The sequence below is a fragment of the Trichosurus vulpecula genome, chromosome 1 (genome assembly GCF_011100635.1).
Source record: "Trichosurus vulpecula isolate mTriVul1 chromosome 1, mTriVul1.pri, whole genome shotgun sequence".
NCBI lineage: Eukaryota > Metazoa > Chordata > Mammalia > Diprotodontia > Phalangeridae > Trichosurus > Trichosurus vulpecula.
In genome coordinates this window covers 465,642,140-465,661,006 of record NC_050573.1, presented here as the reverse complement: position 1 = coordinate 465,661,006, position 18,867 = coordinate 465,642,140, and the positions used below count along the sequence as shown (strand labels likewise).

The 18,867-nt window shown below is 32.8% G+C and overlaps 1 protein-coding gene across 13 annotated transcripts in view; it reads left to right on the top strand.

The window, feature by feature from the left end:
- Positions 1-18,867, top strand: part of FAM172A (family with sequence similarity 172 member A) — a 527,455-nt gene that overhangs the window by 122,318 nt on the left and 386,270 nt on the right. For 12 of the 13 annotated variants that reach the window (XM_036768382.1, XM_036768414.1, XM_036768394.1 and 9 more), the window contains 2 exons: positions 1,749-1,814; positions 8,854-9,045. In XM_036768382.1, coding sequence (XP_036624277.1) covers positions 1,749-1,814; positions 8,854-9,045 — 258 coding nt within the window. The remainder of the gene's footprint in view (positions 1-1,748; positions 1,815-8,853; positions 9,046-18,867) is intronic. The other variant, XM_036768410.1, reaches the window with a different exon arrangement.

Genomic DNA, 18,867 nt, shown 5'->3' with positions numbered 1-18,867 from the left:
TATATCTCCACCTGACCCTATGCTCTCGTATCCCCACACCAGGATTTCATAAAGATTTTCTTTCCCCAGCAGCTGTTTTGGAAAAATAAAGCACAAAAATGCTTCAAGGTCTTGGTGCTCAACCTGAGAGACTCCATGTGTCAGGCCACCTCTCTAGCTTGTACCCAGACTACCTTCTGACCTCTTAGCCACAAAGTCAGGGAGGAGCAGGAGCCTTCACAGGACCGAGAGGCCAGTTCTTAGAGTCTGTCCAGTGTGCCAGGAAATTTCTTTTAACTTGGTCACCTTTAAGCTTACTGGTGATGAGTGAGGGCTTTCTCTGGGTCAGATCCTGTGCTATGGGGATTTGGTCTTCTCTCACTGAAGAGGTTCTCTGTAAATGATGATTGTTAGGGAACCATATGTTTCTAGGGGTGACCGCCGCGGCCCCAAAATACCTACACGCCGGGTCCTGCCGAAAGAATTCGACTCAAGCCTTCTCAGCCAAGGGAAAAGAGAAAGTTTATTAGGGATTCACCATAATGGGCTGTCTTAAGAAATCCCCCCGCCTTGTGACGCCTGTTTCCACAAGCGGGCCAGATTCAACCTACTGAATTAGATTGAACCTGAGCACCTTCATGGAGGCAAGATGGAGATTATATACGCAAAGATTGTAGGAGGGATTGAGGGGTCTGGGGTGACTAGAGGAAGGGTTTAGGGAGGGTCTTGAGGGGAAGTCTAAGGAGGACCAGGTGAGGTCAGAGTTCAGGAACCAAGAGAATAGAACTAAGGGCCAGAAGTTCCTGAAGGAATATCAAAGGTTGGGAAGTAACTGAAGGCATGCATATCTAAAGTAACAATAGAGGGAGATCTGGGCCCAATGACAATGTGAGGCTTGTGGCCCTAGGGGAAGGCCAGATCCAGCCGGAAGACTCAGGGACAGCTCTAGGGGGCTCTCAGAGACCGCACGCACTCCAGACTCAAGGGGGTTCCCAGAGACTGTGCCCTCATCATCACCAAGTTCTTATATGACCCTGTACTTAGTGACTGCTTACTCTTCCTCTTGGCTTTGGCGGTGGGTTGTCTCCTAAGTCAAAGCACTTTTGCCCCTTTTGGAGGCCCTTCATGAGGAAGTGAGAGGCTCCAGGCATTTTTACTAGGCTTGAATATTAGCTTTAGCTTTGCCTGTTCAGTTTTCTCAGGGAGAATACTTCTCTTCTTTTGTGTGGCCTGAAGTATTGCAATAGCAGCCTAATTTGTCATTCTGCATCTCTTTCTTTTCCATTTCTAAATACCTTTACATGGCTGCCAAATTTATATTTCCAAAGCTCAGGTCTAATGTCATTCCTTGCCCACAAAGCTTCAGTGGCTCCCCATTGCTTCTCCTTTTTATCTTCTGTCTCCATGGAGGGGTTCTCAACCTCCAATTTCTGGAACATGTCTGGGGACCCAGATTACAGAGAAACATTGGGACAGCAGTAAGAATAGGGAAAGAAGAGGGGGAGTGAGGAGGACCTGCAGCTCCCTGCCCTGCTCTGCTTCTGTCCCTGGGGTTGCTCAGTCAGAAAGGTAGAATTCTCAAGTATTCTTGACTCTTAAGGCAGGCTCTCTTTCCACAGTGATATGCTAGCTCTTAGTTGTTAAGGCTAAAATAAAACCATATATGTATATTAATAATGTACATTTTATTAAGCACTAATTACATGAATTTTATTAATGGTTGAGAATACATCAGGTTTTAATGTGTTTTTAACTTTCCTGTCCCACAGATTATTACTAAATATGTGTATGAGCTCTTGGAAAAGGATTGCAATTTGAAAAAGATCTCACTTCCAGTAAGTTTTTTAAAAAGTTATTTCTGTTTATATTTCCAAATATGACTTTTATTTAAGAAAAAAGCTTAAAAATCTTAATTTCCTATATTTGAATTTTAAGATTTTTTTAATATTCATGACAGTTAATTCAGAATAAGTTTTTTAAAGATACTTCCAACATAATGTTACATTGTCTCTTTGGGAAAAATAGTACACTGTTAGGGTAAACTTACTCTATGTAAATTGAAAAGCATATTATCCTCTCTGATTGTGAGGTGTTCTGGTAATTTACTTTTATTATTTTTTAATCCAGAGATTCTCATCCTTTTAAAAGAATGATATTCACTCAGGGAGCATTTGGGCTACATTTGCCCCTGTCCTTTTCATTTGATTGACACAAGTATTTATATATTTCGAAGGAGCAGCCTAAGTTAAGAATCTTGTCTATATTCTTCTTTGCCTTTAGGATGAAATAATTTTGCATTCTCAGATAATTTCCTGATTTTACCCTTTCCTTTTATATTTTTTTTCTTTATTTCATCTCTTTTTTCCACTTTTGTTCCCCAGCTTTTTCCCCAGTACCAGCTCTAACTTTTTGTGAGAATTGAATACTTTAAATTGTTGCACATTGTTGTGCTACTGAGGCAGAGGTTTGAGAATCTCTTTTATCTTGTAGAAAATTCATGTATCTTTTAGAGCAAAGTGTAAAATTTTAAATTTTATGCATATTTCCTCTTTTGTAAAATGAGGAAGTTGGACTATATAGTGTTTTGATGTTCTTTCTCACTAATATTTTAGGCTGTGACACAGAAAAGCCCTAATAGTAACAGCATTACTTATGTGTATATAGTGCTTTAGAACTTAAAAAGCACTCGTACATGTATACCTGATTTGGTCCTCAACAATAACCTTGTAAGATAGGCAGATACTTTTAAATCTCTGCTACAGGTGAGGAAATTTAGTCCCAGTAAAGTCAAGAGTGACTTGCACAAGGTCATACAGCTACTAAGTTACATAGCTGAGCCTCGGATCTTTCTATTCCGAACCCAGGCTCTTTCCATTATACCAAACTAAGAAGTGATGATTTTACTATGTCACTAACCTAGTGTTCTTTTGGACCATTTTATTTTCATTACATTTTATTAACAGAAATTTAACTTTTTGTGAAGTATAGAAATTGGTGATTTTATTAGCATACTACAGGGAAAAAGTTTTATTGTTGGAACACTGAGGTCTTGTCATGGACCCTCTTAAAACTGGGGGAATGTGAGAATTTCATAACAATTCCTGCCCTTTCACCCCTAAATTTGATGATACATTATGGAATTTCCTTGGAAGAACTTGGTTTTATTCTCTGTACAGCCCCAAAAAGCTCAAAAAACTACTCCTTAGCTAGTTGCTAGGATCCTTTTATCATGTATATAACTATAAGCTTTAGTTTAATTCACAACTTTGTTCCTTTCTGAAATACATGAAAACCAAATTCTTTGTACACATAAAACACATTTGTTTCCCAACTAATCTCTCCAAGGCTTCTTTTTGTTCACATTCCTCCCTCCAGCTATAGACTTTCTTGGCTTTGATCATAAGAGAGTAGGGCTAGATATTAAAGCTGCGCTAAGGTAATTTCAGATATTACCACCTTCTCCACTCTTCCTCTCCCTTCAGCTCAGCCTGTTCTTCTCAAGGAAGGGCTTTGAAAAATCACCAACCTACTCTCATTTTCTGTCTTCCAATGTCCGGTATTCGACTTTGGAGGTTTGCTGATCAGGATTTCAAGTCCCAATTTCTCTAGGTTTACCTTCCTTAAATTATAAAGCATACTGTTCTTAGCTAGGCTATTACCAATATCCATAATTTAGGATTCCCAAATTTTCTAACACTATGTTAAATAATTTACTTAAGGGACTTCATGTTCATTGCTACCCCACCATAATGTTTGAGTCCTTTAACTGTTCAACAGATAGGATTTGTGTGACCACTTTAAACTCCTTTTTTTTTTTTTGAGTCAAGCTTTTTATTTAATGTTATAAAAAAATATTTAGTCAAACAGACCAAAGCCCATGTCATCATCGGACTCCTTGGATTCTTCTTTTTTTGCTTCCTCTTTCTTCTTCTCCTCAGCTGAGGGAGCTGTGTTAGCAGGAGCAGCCCCTCCAGCAGGGGCAGCACCACCAGCTGCTGGGGCAAGTCCACCAACTCCTACATTTCAGATGAGGCTTGCAATGTTTACATTGGACAGGGTCTTTGCAAATAATTCAGGCCAGAATGATTCAACATTTACACCTGCTGCTTTAATGAGGGCATTGATTTTATCCTCCCTGACTGTAACCTCATCATCGTGAAGGATGAGGGCACAGTAGATGCAAGCAAGCTCAGAGACAGCCATTTCAGCAGATGGATGAGGAGACTTGTTTGTAGTGGTGCCGGTTGCTGGCTGAAGTGAGGGTTCACCCCAAGGTGGCCTTAGCTTCCGAAGAAGAACCAAGCATCTTACAGACGACTGAAGAGCCACTTTAAACTCTTACACATTTCTAATGTGCATTAAACGATGTTGCTGGTATGTGTAATTATTAAAGTAGAATGAGTATTTGTAGTTTTCAAAGAGAACCTGAGATGACTCCTGAAGATATAAATTCATAGACATTAATTTTTTGCTAAATACAAATATTATTCAAATTATTATACAAATTATACAAATATTAATAGGTTAATGTGCTTTATTTCAGATATCACCTAAAACTAGGTTCCTTCCTATCTTCAAGTCACAATATATTCTGTTGTGCTTGTAACAAATCTAGAAATGACACCAAAATCTGATTTCTTGAATAAGTTTTCCAGGCTTAAAAAAAAAATCATTGTTTTTCTTTTGAATTAGGAGGTGAGCTTCTGTAGTGGGTGGTTTCTTCAGTTTGAATGAAGTTTTGTGTGTATACACTGATGATGGTTGGCAGAATCTCTGGCATAGCTTGTATCTTTTGTGTTAGATATTTAGAGCTCTTTTCTCAGAAAAGCAGAACAGTTGGCTAAGAGTCTTAATATTATTCCTTTCACTAAAACTAGATTTAAACAACTTAGAGAGAAAGTTAATTAATTATTCTTTAGACAGCATTTTTTATTGAGGACTTACAGAATTGAAAAGTAAAAGTCATAAGAATGCCCCCCAAAATTTACTGGTATATTGTTGGTGATTTGTTTCTCAATTTCCCTTTCCTGCTTTTATATTCTTCCCTAGTTGCATTTTTTTTTTTTTTGCCTATAATCACCTGGTACTATGATGACCATGTTTCTAGCTAAATGACAGTTCCCAGTTGCCTTATTAGCCTTTCAGTTCTGCTTGGATATTAACCAAACATCGCAGTTGAGTGAAGTGAGGCCGAATGTCCCCCATCTCAGGGACTGAATAACACCACTTTTGCTCCATTTTCAGGCCCTGCTGGCTTGGATCATAAGAGACCAGGGCTGGATATTGAACCCGGTCTCCTGAAAGGTAGTGTAGAGAATTGCCACTGGGCCAGTTGGCATGCTTTTCTAGTATGTTTTGATGCTGAACTAAGTTTATAAGAATGCAGTAAATATAGTGTTGCTTATGTGAAAGAATATGCATATTATCTTTGGAGTTAACTCCATTGTGATTCATTGTGAGATTTCATACAGTTTGGTAATTCCAAAGGAAAAAATGACAACACTGCATGAAATGTTTTTCCCCCTCCATAATATATCACATACTAAATTTAAAAATCACCCTGGTTACCAATGAATAGACTAAAAAATGTATTTAAAATTTCTTTATGGAAATTTGATGTCAGATTGAATGAAAATTAATGAAATGCTAGCTGAAAAATATTAGAAATTTTAAATTTATTAACAATTCACTTTCTATTTGTATAGATTATTTACTGAGATAAGGCAGCTAAATAACATGATTGTAACATTTAAATATATAGTGTTCTGATGAAAAATCAGAGTAAATATCATTCAAAAAATTCAAAACTGAATCATTAACAGCTACAAATTGCTCTATGCAGTCTCACTGTGAGTAGACTAAATGCTATTTGAAGTTGATTTGCCAATAAAGTGAGGTCATACAAAAGAATGACCTTTATGTGCATTCCTTGGTGAAAACTTTGTTTAATGAATTACCACTGTTTGAAGATAAATTGGTTTGGAAAAAAAAGGTGAGGGGAGTTCCAAATTTAATTAGGTTAAGATAAGAAATTTAAAAAACATTTTCATAACTTATTTTATGTTTTAAAGTTATCACAATTAAACTGTATAATAAGTGTTAGCAAGTTTATTGGTTCAGAGTGCTGTATTAAACTGAGGGGGAAAATAAGTCTACTATCATCAGCATTTCAAAATCATTTTCCTCTCTTTAAATCATGCATAAATCATTTTTCATTTACTTTTAATTGTTTTAACTTCATTAAATATTTTAATTGTCTATCATCTTTTAGCTCTCCTTTACTCAACTAAATTAATATGTGCAGTTTAACTTGGTTATCTTCAAAAATCTTTTTGAGTAACATTTTAAATAGAGCACAATTATATTTTTGCCTTCTAAAGAAGGTTAACAGTATTTTGATGCTAAACTCATTACTCTGGACTTAGGAACTCAGTATTATCTTTGTTTGACAAATTGATTCAAAGTCCTTTGCTGCCAAAAAAAAAAATGACCAACTATAGTCAAAAAAAGAAATGAGAGAGTGAATGGTAGGGTTAGCTAGAAGAATCTTATTGATAAATTCTCTTATTTTAGGAATTAGGGGCCTCACTGACTTTCATTACAGGTTTATTGATACTACAATTTTTACATGTTTGATAAGGGAGTGTCTAGAAGTGTCTCATTTAAAAATGTTGACTGATGTTATTTTCACCATTTTTTTCCTCATTGCCTTCTAATTCATGCTTCTGTTTTGTGTGTAAAATATGTTTTTTATAGCAGTCATTTTTATTTCATCTTTTTTCTTTTGTCCTTTGTTTTTATTTTTTCTTTGTTGTTTTCCATGTTTTCAGTCATATTCATTTTTGTCATCTGCTTTTGCTTGTTGTAGATACCTAATGCATGTAAAATTGATGTAATTTTTCTAAGCTTCGTGCCTCTACTAGTGCACAGTTACTAATAATGAGGCTATCATTACTTCCCCTTAATATTGCCCACATATTTAGTCCTTTACTTTCAAATTGCTTTGTGATTATGCATTTATTAATCATCTTAATATGCTTTCTGAAGTAGGAAAAGTATTGTCTCCACTGGTGAGAGGAACATCATCTAACCTGATTGAAAAAATAATCTGCCACAGAAGTCAGTGACAAAGCTTGGTTAGAGTTCTGGATCTACTAGTTGCCTTTTTAGACTATTTAACTATTTTGATTCTTGATATTTCCCCATGTGAGATAATGATAAGAAATCTTTAATATTTTAATACAGCTCAGCATAGTTGATATTTTGAAAAAAATTTGTATGGACACTGTACTATAAGACCATCATTGAGTACTGTTGAGATTATTTGAAAAGTGCATAAATTTGAAATGTAACTCAGTTTTTAATCTTTTTTTTTTTTTTTTTGATCTGTGATGGTGGTGGTAATAGCAACAAAAGCTTAGAAACTAAGAGCATTTTTTGGCCTTTGCATGCTAAACTTTTCTGAAATTTTCACCTAATAATTCATTAGTATTAATGAAGAAGTAAAAAAAAATCCTGTTATCCAACACATAAATCAATTGGGGTTGTTTTTTTTTTTTTGTGTGGGGCATACTAGGTACCATGATTCTTAAAGTCCACTTATTATTATTACAAAGCAGTAGTAACTAATGAACTTGCCTCACATCTCTCAGTTACTGCTTGCTGTTATTTTTTAGCAATACTTATGGAGGAAACGTGAACTGGAGCAAGAGTTGGTGGTATAGATGGTGAAACATTGAAGTTGGTTCATTCACTAACTGTCTTCCTATTTTGTAGTCATTAGATCAGACCATCCATTGAAACTGGAATTAGTTAAGAAGGGTAATAAGAAAAGAAGTATAATATTCTTAGTAATAACTGCTGCCATTTATATAATGTTAGGGTATATAAAATGTAATTTACAAAGTATTTTAAGTGCTTTATCTCATTTCTCACAACAATCTTGTGAGGCAGGTAATAAACTATTATATTCTCTTTACAAATAACGAAACTGAGACTGAGAGAAGCTGTGTTCACACAATTAGTAAATGGAGTAGGGGGAGTCAGAATTCAAACTCAGCTCTTCTGACTCCAAATCCATTGTTCTTTCTGCTACACTACATTCCAGGGTCAACTTTTATGTTAAATACATATCAAAACCTCAAATTTTGCATGGAAAAATTTAGATTGTCTTTTCAGTTGATTTATGTGTCACAATATAGTTCTTGCAAGGCTGAGAAATCCCTTTTTAAAATTATCTTCCAAAAAAATAGTTATCCTTCAGAGAATGGTAAGACTAGATGATATATCAGACATTTTATAAAAGGTATTGAATATCATAAAATTATAGGCTGTTATAATCGTAGATAACCAATGAATAAATGCATACAACATTGTGGACTTATAATTTTAATTCATGAATTAATTACTACATATGTAGGGAATGGAACAAAATTTGCATACCTGGACATTATAGAAGAGAATTAAAGAAGCAATATTAGATGACAGTCACCTTTTGGGAAGTTTTCAATAACTTTATATTGTTCCATTAAGCATTAGCTATTGTTTCTAGCCAAAAAGATTTGTTTCTTCATCAACAAATATACTTCCAATTGGATCTTTTTTCTTGTAGGTTTAAGTAAAGAACAACATTTAAAGTCTCACTTCCTTCTTCATAACATTATACTAAAGAACCTCATTATGCCTTTCTTGTTTCTCAGTCTAAAAATATAATTTAAATTTCAGATGAATGTTTTACATTGTAATCTATTTCACAGCTTTGTGATGTCAATATGATCTGTGGGTATCTTTGTTTTATACTTTATAATAGCAGCCATTTTTATTTATACGTAAACATAAAAAATGTACTTACTTTTTAATTTTTTTTAATTACAGGTAGATGCTACTGAGAGTGAACCAAAGAATTTTATCTTTATGAGTGAGGATGCAATGACTAATCCAGACAAACTGATGGTTTTAATTCATGGTAGTGGTGTTGTCAGGGCAGGTCAATGGGCTAGAAGGCTTATTATAAATGAAGATCTGGACAGTGGCACACAGATACCTTATATTAAGAGAGCTATGGATGTAAGTGAAATTTCTTTTTTGTTATTTTTAGTTTTGTTTTATTATGTATTAGAAATTACAGTTTAAGTTTTATTCAGTTTCATGAAATGTGTGGGCTCAGGATTTTAACATGTCCTGAACTATATTTTAATCTTTAAATTATAATTAGTTTTCTTACAGAAACCTTTTGTTGAGTTATCTTGTTGTTAAATAAAGAAAAATAAGGGCATAAGCACTAAGAAAATTTCTGTAGAAAGTTCCCTCTGCAATGAAGATTTAACATTCTAAATTTTTCTTATATTTTTTCATCGTATTCATCTCTTTGAAATACCAATGAGCGCCTTTTTTGAGCATCGCTCATTTAAATGCACCAAGCATATATTAAATGCCAGACATTGTGCTTGGTGTTGGGAATATGAAAAGTGAGATATTTCCTGCCCTCAAAGAGCTTACCTCTCACTGGGGGAGACAGCATCTATGCAGATAAATACAAAATTGAAAATAAGTTTGTCAGTAAAATCACTATAAGCTTTCATGAATTGTTGTTTACTGGAGTTAAAAACTAAATAAATCTTGTTCCTTGAAAGAAAAAATGCAGAACTAATTTTAGCATTTGTGCCCTTTAAAAAAAATATCCTTTTTGCATCTTGATTCATTTTTACACAAGTCTTGAATAAAATACCCTTAGGAAATTACAAAGGAAAATAAAATTGCAAATTACATGTTTATCTAGTTATTCATCTAAAATCAACCTTTATAGAAAAGGTATTTATTGTAAAATTCAGATATTTTCTTTGTGTTACATTTAAGATTCTGTTGTTCCATCTTGCCATGCAGTTGTTCATATCAGTATTTGTCTTCTTGTGTTTTACTGCTTCATTCATAAATTCTGTGAACTGTCAGGTTTTTTTGGAAGCACAGTTTATTTTTATATGTGAAAATAGAGACTTTCATAGAATAAAGTGAAATTACATTCTATTTAAAAGGTTTATTCTTAGAGCAAGAGAGTAATTTATTTCAGGAATATTGTATGCATCTATGGATTATATTTTATTGAGAAATATATGGCACTAATTTTTTTGTGATGAAAATTGGATAGATTTGTTTAAAGTAATACACTTATTCTCCTTTATATTAACTCTTAAATGTTAAGGTCAAGATTCATTTTCAAAAGAACAGTTTTATTTGGAGGGTTTCAGGGTTTGTACCAACATCTTGATTGTCTGTCAGCTTTTTTATTTATCACATACAACAAATGGATGAATGAGTTTGCTTTTGATTTGACCAGTAAAAGCTGGTAACCAAGTAGCATTTTGAGACGAAATAGCCTTTAATATTGAAGGGCCTTACAGAAATACAAGTTGCATCAGACTATGTTTTTCATTCTTTGCTTTATTGTTACACTTTTTTACATTTTGAAATGAATGCCCCTTTAAACAGATTCTTCCTTTGGATTTAAGTAAAATATTCTTCATGAAATATAATTTTTAAAAAAAGGTAGCACATATTTTGAAACTTTATTTGGTAAAGGAAATTAAATATTTTTTTACCTATTTTTTGGGAAAGGGAGAGTGTCCTGAAGGGTGATTTCATTAATTTTGAAAACTCATAATGTGGGAAATCCCTTTCTTTCATGCAGATCAGCAGCTTGTCTGTAACTTCTTGTCTTCAAGAGTTGTTTGCTATGCTGAGAGAGTGGCAGTGCTTGAACTCGAGACTTTAGGACATCAAGGTTGCACTGTACTCATTACATATGATTTCTCTCATTTGATTCAATAATAAATGTACATTTGCTGGAGAACCATAATTTGGATTTGCTTTCCATATACATTATTTATTTCCACATATACCCATATTACTTTATACCATTCTGTATATCCTTTTGACTGTGTCTCATCATCATTGTTCATGGGTTCTGCCATATTAAGTGAACAATATTTTTTAAAATTCATGTTTCTGAAATAAATATTTTGATTATATGCTTAAATTCACTTCAGTTATTGACCTATTAGAACTCAGGTATGTCATTTCTTAATATACTTAGGTTGTAAGTATGAGATTTGGGGGAGGAGGCAAACAGATTGTCCCCCTTACCTTATCCTTTCTTCTCATTGAATAGTGTACTAAATAGAAGAGAAGAAATGGTTTGTGTCACTGAAAGTTGAGAACTATTCTTTCTACTCAAAATGGTACAGTGGTGTACTTAGAGCGATAGTTACCTTGTTTTTCTAGGAAGGCCTGGAAGCTCATGCATGATACCTTGGCAAAAGTAACAAACCATCAGAATAATATGTAGTACTTATTCAGTTTTACAAACTGCATAGGTTGTTTGCCCCACTTATCTTTTTTTCCTTTATTTTTTGTTTGGTAGCTGTGTTACATAGACTGTCGTTAGTTTGTAGGTTTAGGTCCCTGAGCTTACATTTAAGATGCTGTTTATTTTGTCTTAGGTACTTGTCCTACAAACTTGGAGTTAAAAAATTCCAGTTTATAAACAAGAACTTGTTGTTTATAAGGACTCCTGAACAAAACTTTAAAAACAAGTATTTGAAAACTTAACAGAGTTCTTAGGATATTTACCTTGGCTTCACTGCATGACTATACCCTACAAAAATAAGCAGTATATAAAGTTTCATATCTAAAATAGATATTGCTCTGAAATAGGTATTGCTTTGAAACTAGTCATTATTTATTTCATGATACTAATAATAATTCTAATTCCATAATTGTGAGTTTCTATTGAATTTTTTTCTCTTTTTTGAGGGGGGCCATGTAGAATTGAGAATGCCAAAATTAGGTTTGCATATACCAAGAATAAGGGGATCCTTTGAGTTCGTCTAGTATAGACCTTTGTCAACAGACATCCTAGACCAGTGACAGTTTGATCAAGCATATGTTGTTGTCTCATAGCTCTTCTTAGCAAATCATTCTGATATTTAAGAATGTTTGTTGCATATAATAAATTCTGAATATTTAAAAAACCCTGATTATTCAGGGTTTATTTAACCAAGCAATTCATTAATTGTTCAAAATTGACTTTTTTCCCGGTCTAATCTTCCACTATTTAGAGGTCCTTTTGCTGTTTGTTTATAACTCTAGCAAGAAGAGCAGGTGAAACCCAAGCCATTTTTCAGTCGCACAGCCAACAAGCACTTATTAACATCATTCTTAAATACTGATTTTTATCTCTGAATTCTTCAATGTCTTAACCTTTTATTAATTTTAATACATTCTCTATAAAAGAAACCTATATTTTAAAAAAAACCCCTCTTTTCTCCTATATGTTAAAGAATCAGTTATTGCCATGGCTACTTATAAAATTTTTAAGTGAATCACCCAGTTAGTCACTTCTTCCTGGTTTTAACCAAAGGAACCATTTGAATCTAGAAGTTACAAAACATCATATTTTACTATAAGAAATATAGCAAATTTCAATATAGTTTATAATAAAATTTGAAGCCTTAGGACATGATCTATTTATTCGAGCGTTTGGTTAAATTAATACTCTTCTACAGTCTTTTGGTGATCATTGTAATGGGAATTGACTCGTGGTTTAGCTATGTTGTTGATTTCTAAACTGATTTATTGTCTGTTAGCTTTTTGTCTCTTATGTTCCTTTGTAGCAAAATGAAGGTTAGCTCTTCTACATTAGTGCTTATGTACTTGTTTTATAATTTGTTAGACTTTCTTATCTTTTTCACACAGATTTGCATTTCAGTGAATTACTTAACAGGATAATAGACTTTCTTTCAAAAAACAGTTGTTGGAGTCATTAGAGGTTGTTAAAAAGGAATAGGGTATGATTTTTACCGCTGTTCTAAGTTAGTGTATTCTTTCTGGCATCTACCTCTTAAGTCTAAATCTCTGTATCCAAAGTTCTTCCTAGAGTGAATGAAAGATCATTTTGATCTAAGTAATGGAGAAACCAGGATTTAACTAAGGTGATCATGTGGAAATTTCTGTAGAATTCTGTGGATCAAATATGAATGCTGAATAAGAAAATAGAAATATTTATTCTTTTCCTTATGGGGCATTTCCCTTGGTATTATTAACTACAGTGATAGTACAAAGGAAAAATCAAATAATAATTAAAGTCTAAGTTAAATAATGACATGTACATCATGCCAAAAATATGTTGGATGTGATATCAAAGACGTGTTTCATGATCGGGAGTCATAAAAACTGGACAACTCTTTGGATTCTTTTAAATCTAATCTGGTTCAAATGAATAATAGGTTTCAAAATATAGTGATTTTTAAGAATAACTATCAGAAAGAATTTATTCAGTGTTTATATGGGTTCTCTTGTAATAGTCTAGCATTGATTTAACCATTTCCAAAGACAAATAGATTGATACATATATATATATACACACACACACACACACACACACACACACACACACACACACACGTATGTGTGTTTGTATGTATGTGTATATAAACTTATGAATACAAACATCTAAACATCTTTAAAAATTGGATTTATACTGTGTTTAAGAACAATCAATTTAAACTAATTTCAGGAACCTATGAAAATATTTAATATAATGAAAAATTTCTGCTTAAAACATAGGATACTTATAAAATCTTAGAACTGGATCATTTTAACTGTGGGTTGAAAAAGTTCAGCAATGCAAAAAAAAATAATCTTAACCCACAACAAATGTTGATTAAAGGAAATAAAAGTTATTACATAAGAGAGTTCATAGAAGATTGTTCAAGACATGAATCCCAGAAAAGGTTAAAAGCTTAGCATATTACTGAACTGACAGGGTATATAAACCCACACCAGCCCCTATGCCAGTGAAGGAAAACAATGAGATGACAGCTCTTGTGTTTGGAGAGAGGTTGTTAACGACAGCTTATTCCTTTATGATTTCAACTCTTGACAGAAGACAGGTCTGCTTGTTGCATCATGGCAGATGTATCATTACCTTCTGGCCCTGTCATGAGTGAATTGGAAAAAACCCACTTGCAGTTCTGAAAATCCAATTACTTTCAGAAATTTTGGGTACCATTTCTAAGATAGATGTGAATACGCCTTTCTTTGATAGCTGTTGGCCTCTCCTTATCCATCATTGTTCTGTTATTGATTTGAATGAATTTTGCAGTGAATTTTGAGCTAATTAAGTATATGTTTCCAATCTTCTTTTTTATTGTAGGTTATATAATAGCTTATATAGCACCATATGTTAAATTGTTCTCCTGACACTGACCTAACTAAAATATTAATATAAGCTTTTTCTTATGTACATGACTTGAAATGTGGATTTTAAGAGGAGAATAAGCTCTTTTCACTAACAAGTACAGGAAGAGGAGAGAGAGCAATGCTTAATATTAGTTTGGGATAATTTTTAAATGAAAATGTTGCCCTATAGTTATTATATATTTTTTATAGTTTTCTATTATATGCATATCCAAATTATACATTTTCCCCTCTAACTTACTGGATACCTAGAAGTGACTCTGGAGAGTTAGAAAAGAGAAAGAGGGGGTGTGGATTTTTGAAAGTATGTCAAAAGCCTTGGGGTTTGCATAGTATGATCAGAATTTCAATGGAGGTTGAGATGAGTTTAAATGCATAGACGGTGAACAAAAAAATCTTGTTTAATTTCTGTCATGTTGTTCTTTTTTTAGTCACTCTGATGTCTTTTTCAAATCTGCTTTACTCTTGAGCTTTGTGCTACTATATCCAAGATCTGGGTTTTTCTTCTTTGTATTTCGTTTTAACTGCTGATCCCTTTTCTGTGGTGTTGCTTCCTTTAATATCAGCTGAAGCGGTCTGAATTGCTGAATCAAAGCTGTTTTGGAAGAGAGACAGTGTTTAAGATTGTGCAGGGTGAGATTCTCTGGGTAGAAGGTAACACTTCCTGCAGTTATAATCAATGCACTTGACACTTTCAAAGGCAGGAGAAGCCATGACTTGCTCAGGGGTTAAACTTTTTAAATAACTTCCCTAGGGAAAAATGCCATCAATAAAATGGAATAATTAGTTGAAGATTCTTGGGTAGCCTAGGTTTATAAAGAAAAGATTAGAGAATAGGTCAGGTTTGCATTTACACTCTTGCTTTTCTTTTCCTTTTTTTAAGCCTTTATGCTTTGTTTAAATTTCATATAGCTCTTGAAACTTTATCATTTCTAGTATTTTTTGAGTATCTGATTTACATAATTGAATACTTTATTTGTGGAGAACTATAAAGAAGAGGATATAATTCTTTTAAAACAAATAGAAAATAATTAGTTGAATCTAAACTTAAAAAATCAGAGATATACCAAATCCTGAAAATAGCTATTTTAGTAATACAAGACTGAGACTCTTAGCCTAACTCGATAGTCTTTGTATAGTCAATAGTTTTTTTTTCTTATAATATTTAAAAATAAATATGTAGCATTTTGAGGAGTATGGTTGTCACAGAAAGTGAATTTATAACACAAAATTATAGTAGCATTCCAAGGAAGTTATTCATTGCTTTTTTATATGTTTTTTTTAGATTGTACACATATGATTTGTCAAAATCATATTTTAATTACAAATTCTAATTGAAGGAATATTTTCTATATGGAGCATAAACACTACTGCTATTATTATACACTAACTGTTTTAGTTTGAAAAATTTTGTTTTGTAAATAGATGTACTGCTTTGTAATTTTTGCAGGGTTTCAACTTACATTTTCTTTAAGTAAAAGTCATTCCAGATGGTAATTCTGGACAGAAACAACACACGACTGTCCAGATTAAGGAAATATTATCTATTTATCAACAGCAAAGATCCTCAGAAATCTAATAGGGAACTTTTAAAGTCAATGCAGTATATGCGTTAAAACTCATTTATGTTTTATGTGATTTTTTGAAACATAGTTATTCACCTCTTTGTTTTTTTAGCTATTGCATAACTGACATTTATATTAATGCTTTAAGATTTTCAAAATGCTTTACATACATTATCTTATTCGAACCTTACAACAAATCTATGAGTGTTATATCTATCTGTAGTTTTATTGATACCTTTTGTTTTTACATTATATTTTGTTTTCACATTACATTTCTGGAATTATACCCTCCCTTTCCCATCTACTTCATGATTGAACCATTCCTTGTAATAAAGGAAAAAGTAATTGGAAACACCAGGTATAGTTATTGTGTTTGACAACATAAACAACATTCTGTTCTGATTGTCTCTCAGCTCTCAACCAGGAGGAGGGAGATTTGTTTTATTTCATGTTTTCTAGGACCATGATCACTTCTTCAATCACTGTTTTTGCTTTAAGTTTCTGAGTTGTACTTAATTTTAGTGATTTTTTTTCATTTACGTAATTGTAGAAATATAGTATAGATATATACTATAGTATAGTATACTATATTTTCATAATTGTAGAAATATGGTATATATATACACTATAGTAGAGTATAGAAATTTTATTTTACTTTGTATTCTTTATACAAATTTTTTTCATTCTTCTCTGAATTCATAGAATTATAGACTTGGAGCTGGAAGGGACCTTAGAGTCATCTATTCCAACCTCTTCATTTTATAGATGAGAAAACTCTGATTTGCCCAGGGTTACTTAGTAAGTAGTAGAGCCAGCATTTGAACCCAGGTCCAAAGTCTCCAAATATAGTGCTGTGTTCTTTCTACTCTACAACTCTGCATCCCTTTATGTTTTCCCTTTCTTATTGTAAAATAATTTGCTATTACATTCAGACTCCGCAGCTCTTTTCAGTCATTTCCTTATTGATTCATATTCATTTTGTTGCTGCTTTTTTTGTGTTTGTATCCACAAAGAGTGTACTCTAAATATTTTGCTATATATTGGAACTTTGTTTTTGTCTCTGACATCCTTGAAGTATATATCTAGTGTTGGGATTTCTGGGATTTAAGGTGTAAGCAGTTTAGTCATTTTTCTCTTGCCTAATTCCAAAAGGATAATCAGAGCAGTGGGACCAATTCACAACTTCACTAATAATACATGCTTATTTTTCCATAGCCTTTCCAATAATGACTGATCCCATTTTATGTCATCTTTGCCAGTTTCTTTTTAAAATTGTGCATTGTTTTACTCCTCTTGGTACTAAGAAATCTACTTTTTTCTCTTTCCTCATATCCCTGTCTTCCTTAGGAAAAAAAAAAGAAAAACAAAATATTTGTGATGAATTTGTATAATCAGAGAAAACAATCCCTATATTGGATATGTTAAAAAAAAGTCACAGTCTACACCCTGAGTTCATCATCTTTCTGCCAGGAGATGGGTTGTTTGTTCCTTTTAACAATGTTGATGTTAAAATTGTTCTCTTGATTCTGCTCACTTTCCCATCAATTTATATAAGTCTTCTAGATTCCTCTGATACTGCCTTTTTTTTATTTATTATAATAAAATAGCATTCCATTACATTCTTATACCGTAAGTTGTTCAGCCATTTTCTAATTGATGGACATCCCCCTTAATTTCCAATTTTTTGGCATCACAGAAGAGCTGCTAGAAATACTTGTTTTTTTTTTTTTACATGTAACTCCTTTTCCTCTTGCTTTGATCTTGTTGGGGCATAGGCCCAGTAATGGTATCCATCTTTCAAAGTTAATTTCCAAGGTGTAAAGTGAACCCTCAGTTTTAATTAGCTAGCATTTCTCTTACAAGTAGTTAAGTGTAGCATGTTTTCAAATAGCAATTTATAATTAGCAATTCTTGTGAAAATTGCTTGTTCATATTGTTTGACTACTTATCAATCAGGGAATTGCTTTTGAAATTTTATATTTGGGTCATTTCTCTATATGACTTGAATATCAACTTTTATTGGTGATGTTTATGGCAAATTTTGGGGTTTTTTTGCACTCCAGGGTTTCATTTATTGTCTTCTCAGTTATTTTGTTCATGTAAATACGAAACACATTGTTACCCCTATTTTATAGATTAGGAAACTGAAGCTCAGAGAGGGGGAAGTGACTTGTCCATAGTTATAACACTTAAGTGTCAGAGGTGGGATCCTTAATCAGTGGGTTATATCTTTGTGATTCCTAAATCCAGGACTCTCTTCACTATACCAGCCTGTCTCTTAGATAATTTAATATTTGTCCTAGGTATTTGAATGGTATGACCTAAGAAAAGTGGAGAACAGAGACATGAACAGGCTTACCTGAGGCCATATAGCAGATGGCTCCCCAAAAGTTAACAGGAGATACAGGCTTGTTTCATTTTCTTTGTGGTTCTTAGTCAAAAGTAGCTAGATCTGTTAAGAGATACCCATCAGGATGAGTATATAATATGCAGAAGCTAAAGAGATACTTTTACCATATAATAGGACTGATTATTAATAAATATAACATTTATTGATAAAGATGATAATACTAAGTCAAAGTTGGTTATGTCACATAGTCACTCATTATTTAAATTAATCTTGTAAATACATCCTGTTGCTTCAGCTGAATGAGACTGTGTTCTGAAAGGTGGCAAAACACAGTATACTCTTATTTGTATTTAGAGCTTTAGAATATGTATTTAGTGTTCAGGCTTTAATATTTAATATTATACTGTTAAGTACAATATTTATTTTCAAAAAGGGAAAAAAGTGATTTCTAGTTTTTATGTCCTACAGACTCCTTTAAGAGAAAAAAATTACTCAATATAAATGAGGTCATATCTGACCTTATGGGATCTCAGTTGAATATCTGTTTTTTAACAAGAGAAAACAATTGCACAGTTATTAGGTGGTAACATTCGGGAAGTTTAGCTGAGATCGTATATGATCACATATCACCCTATGTTCTGTAATTTTTTTCTGTTTTAGGATTAGGACATCTTAGTCTCATCATGAAGAAAAGTATTATATTTGTTAAACTTATTTTAA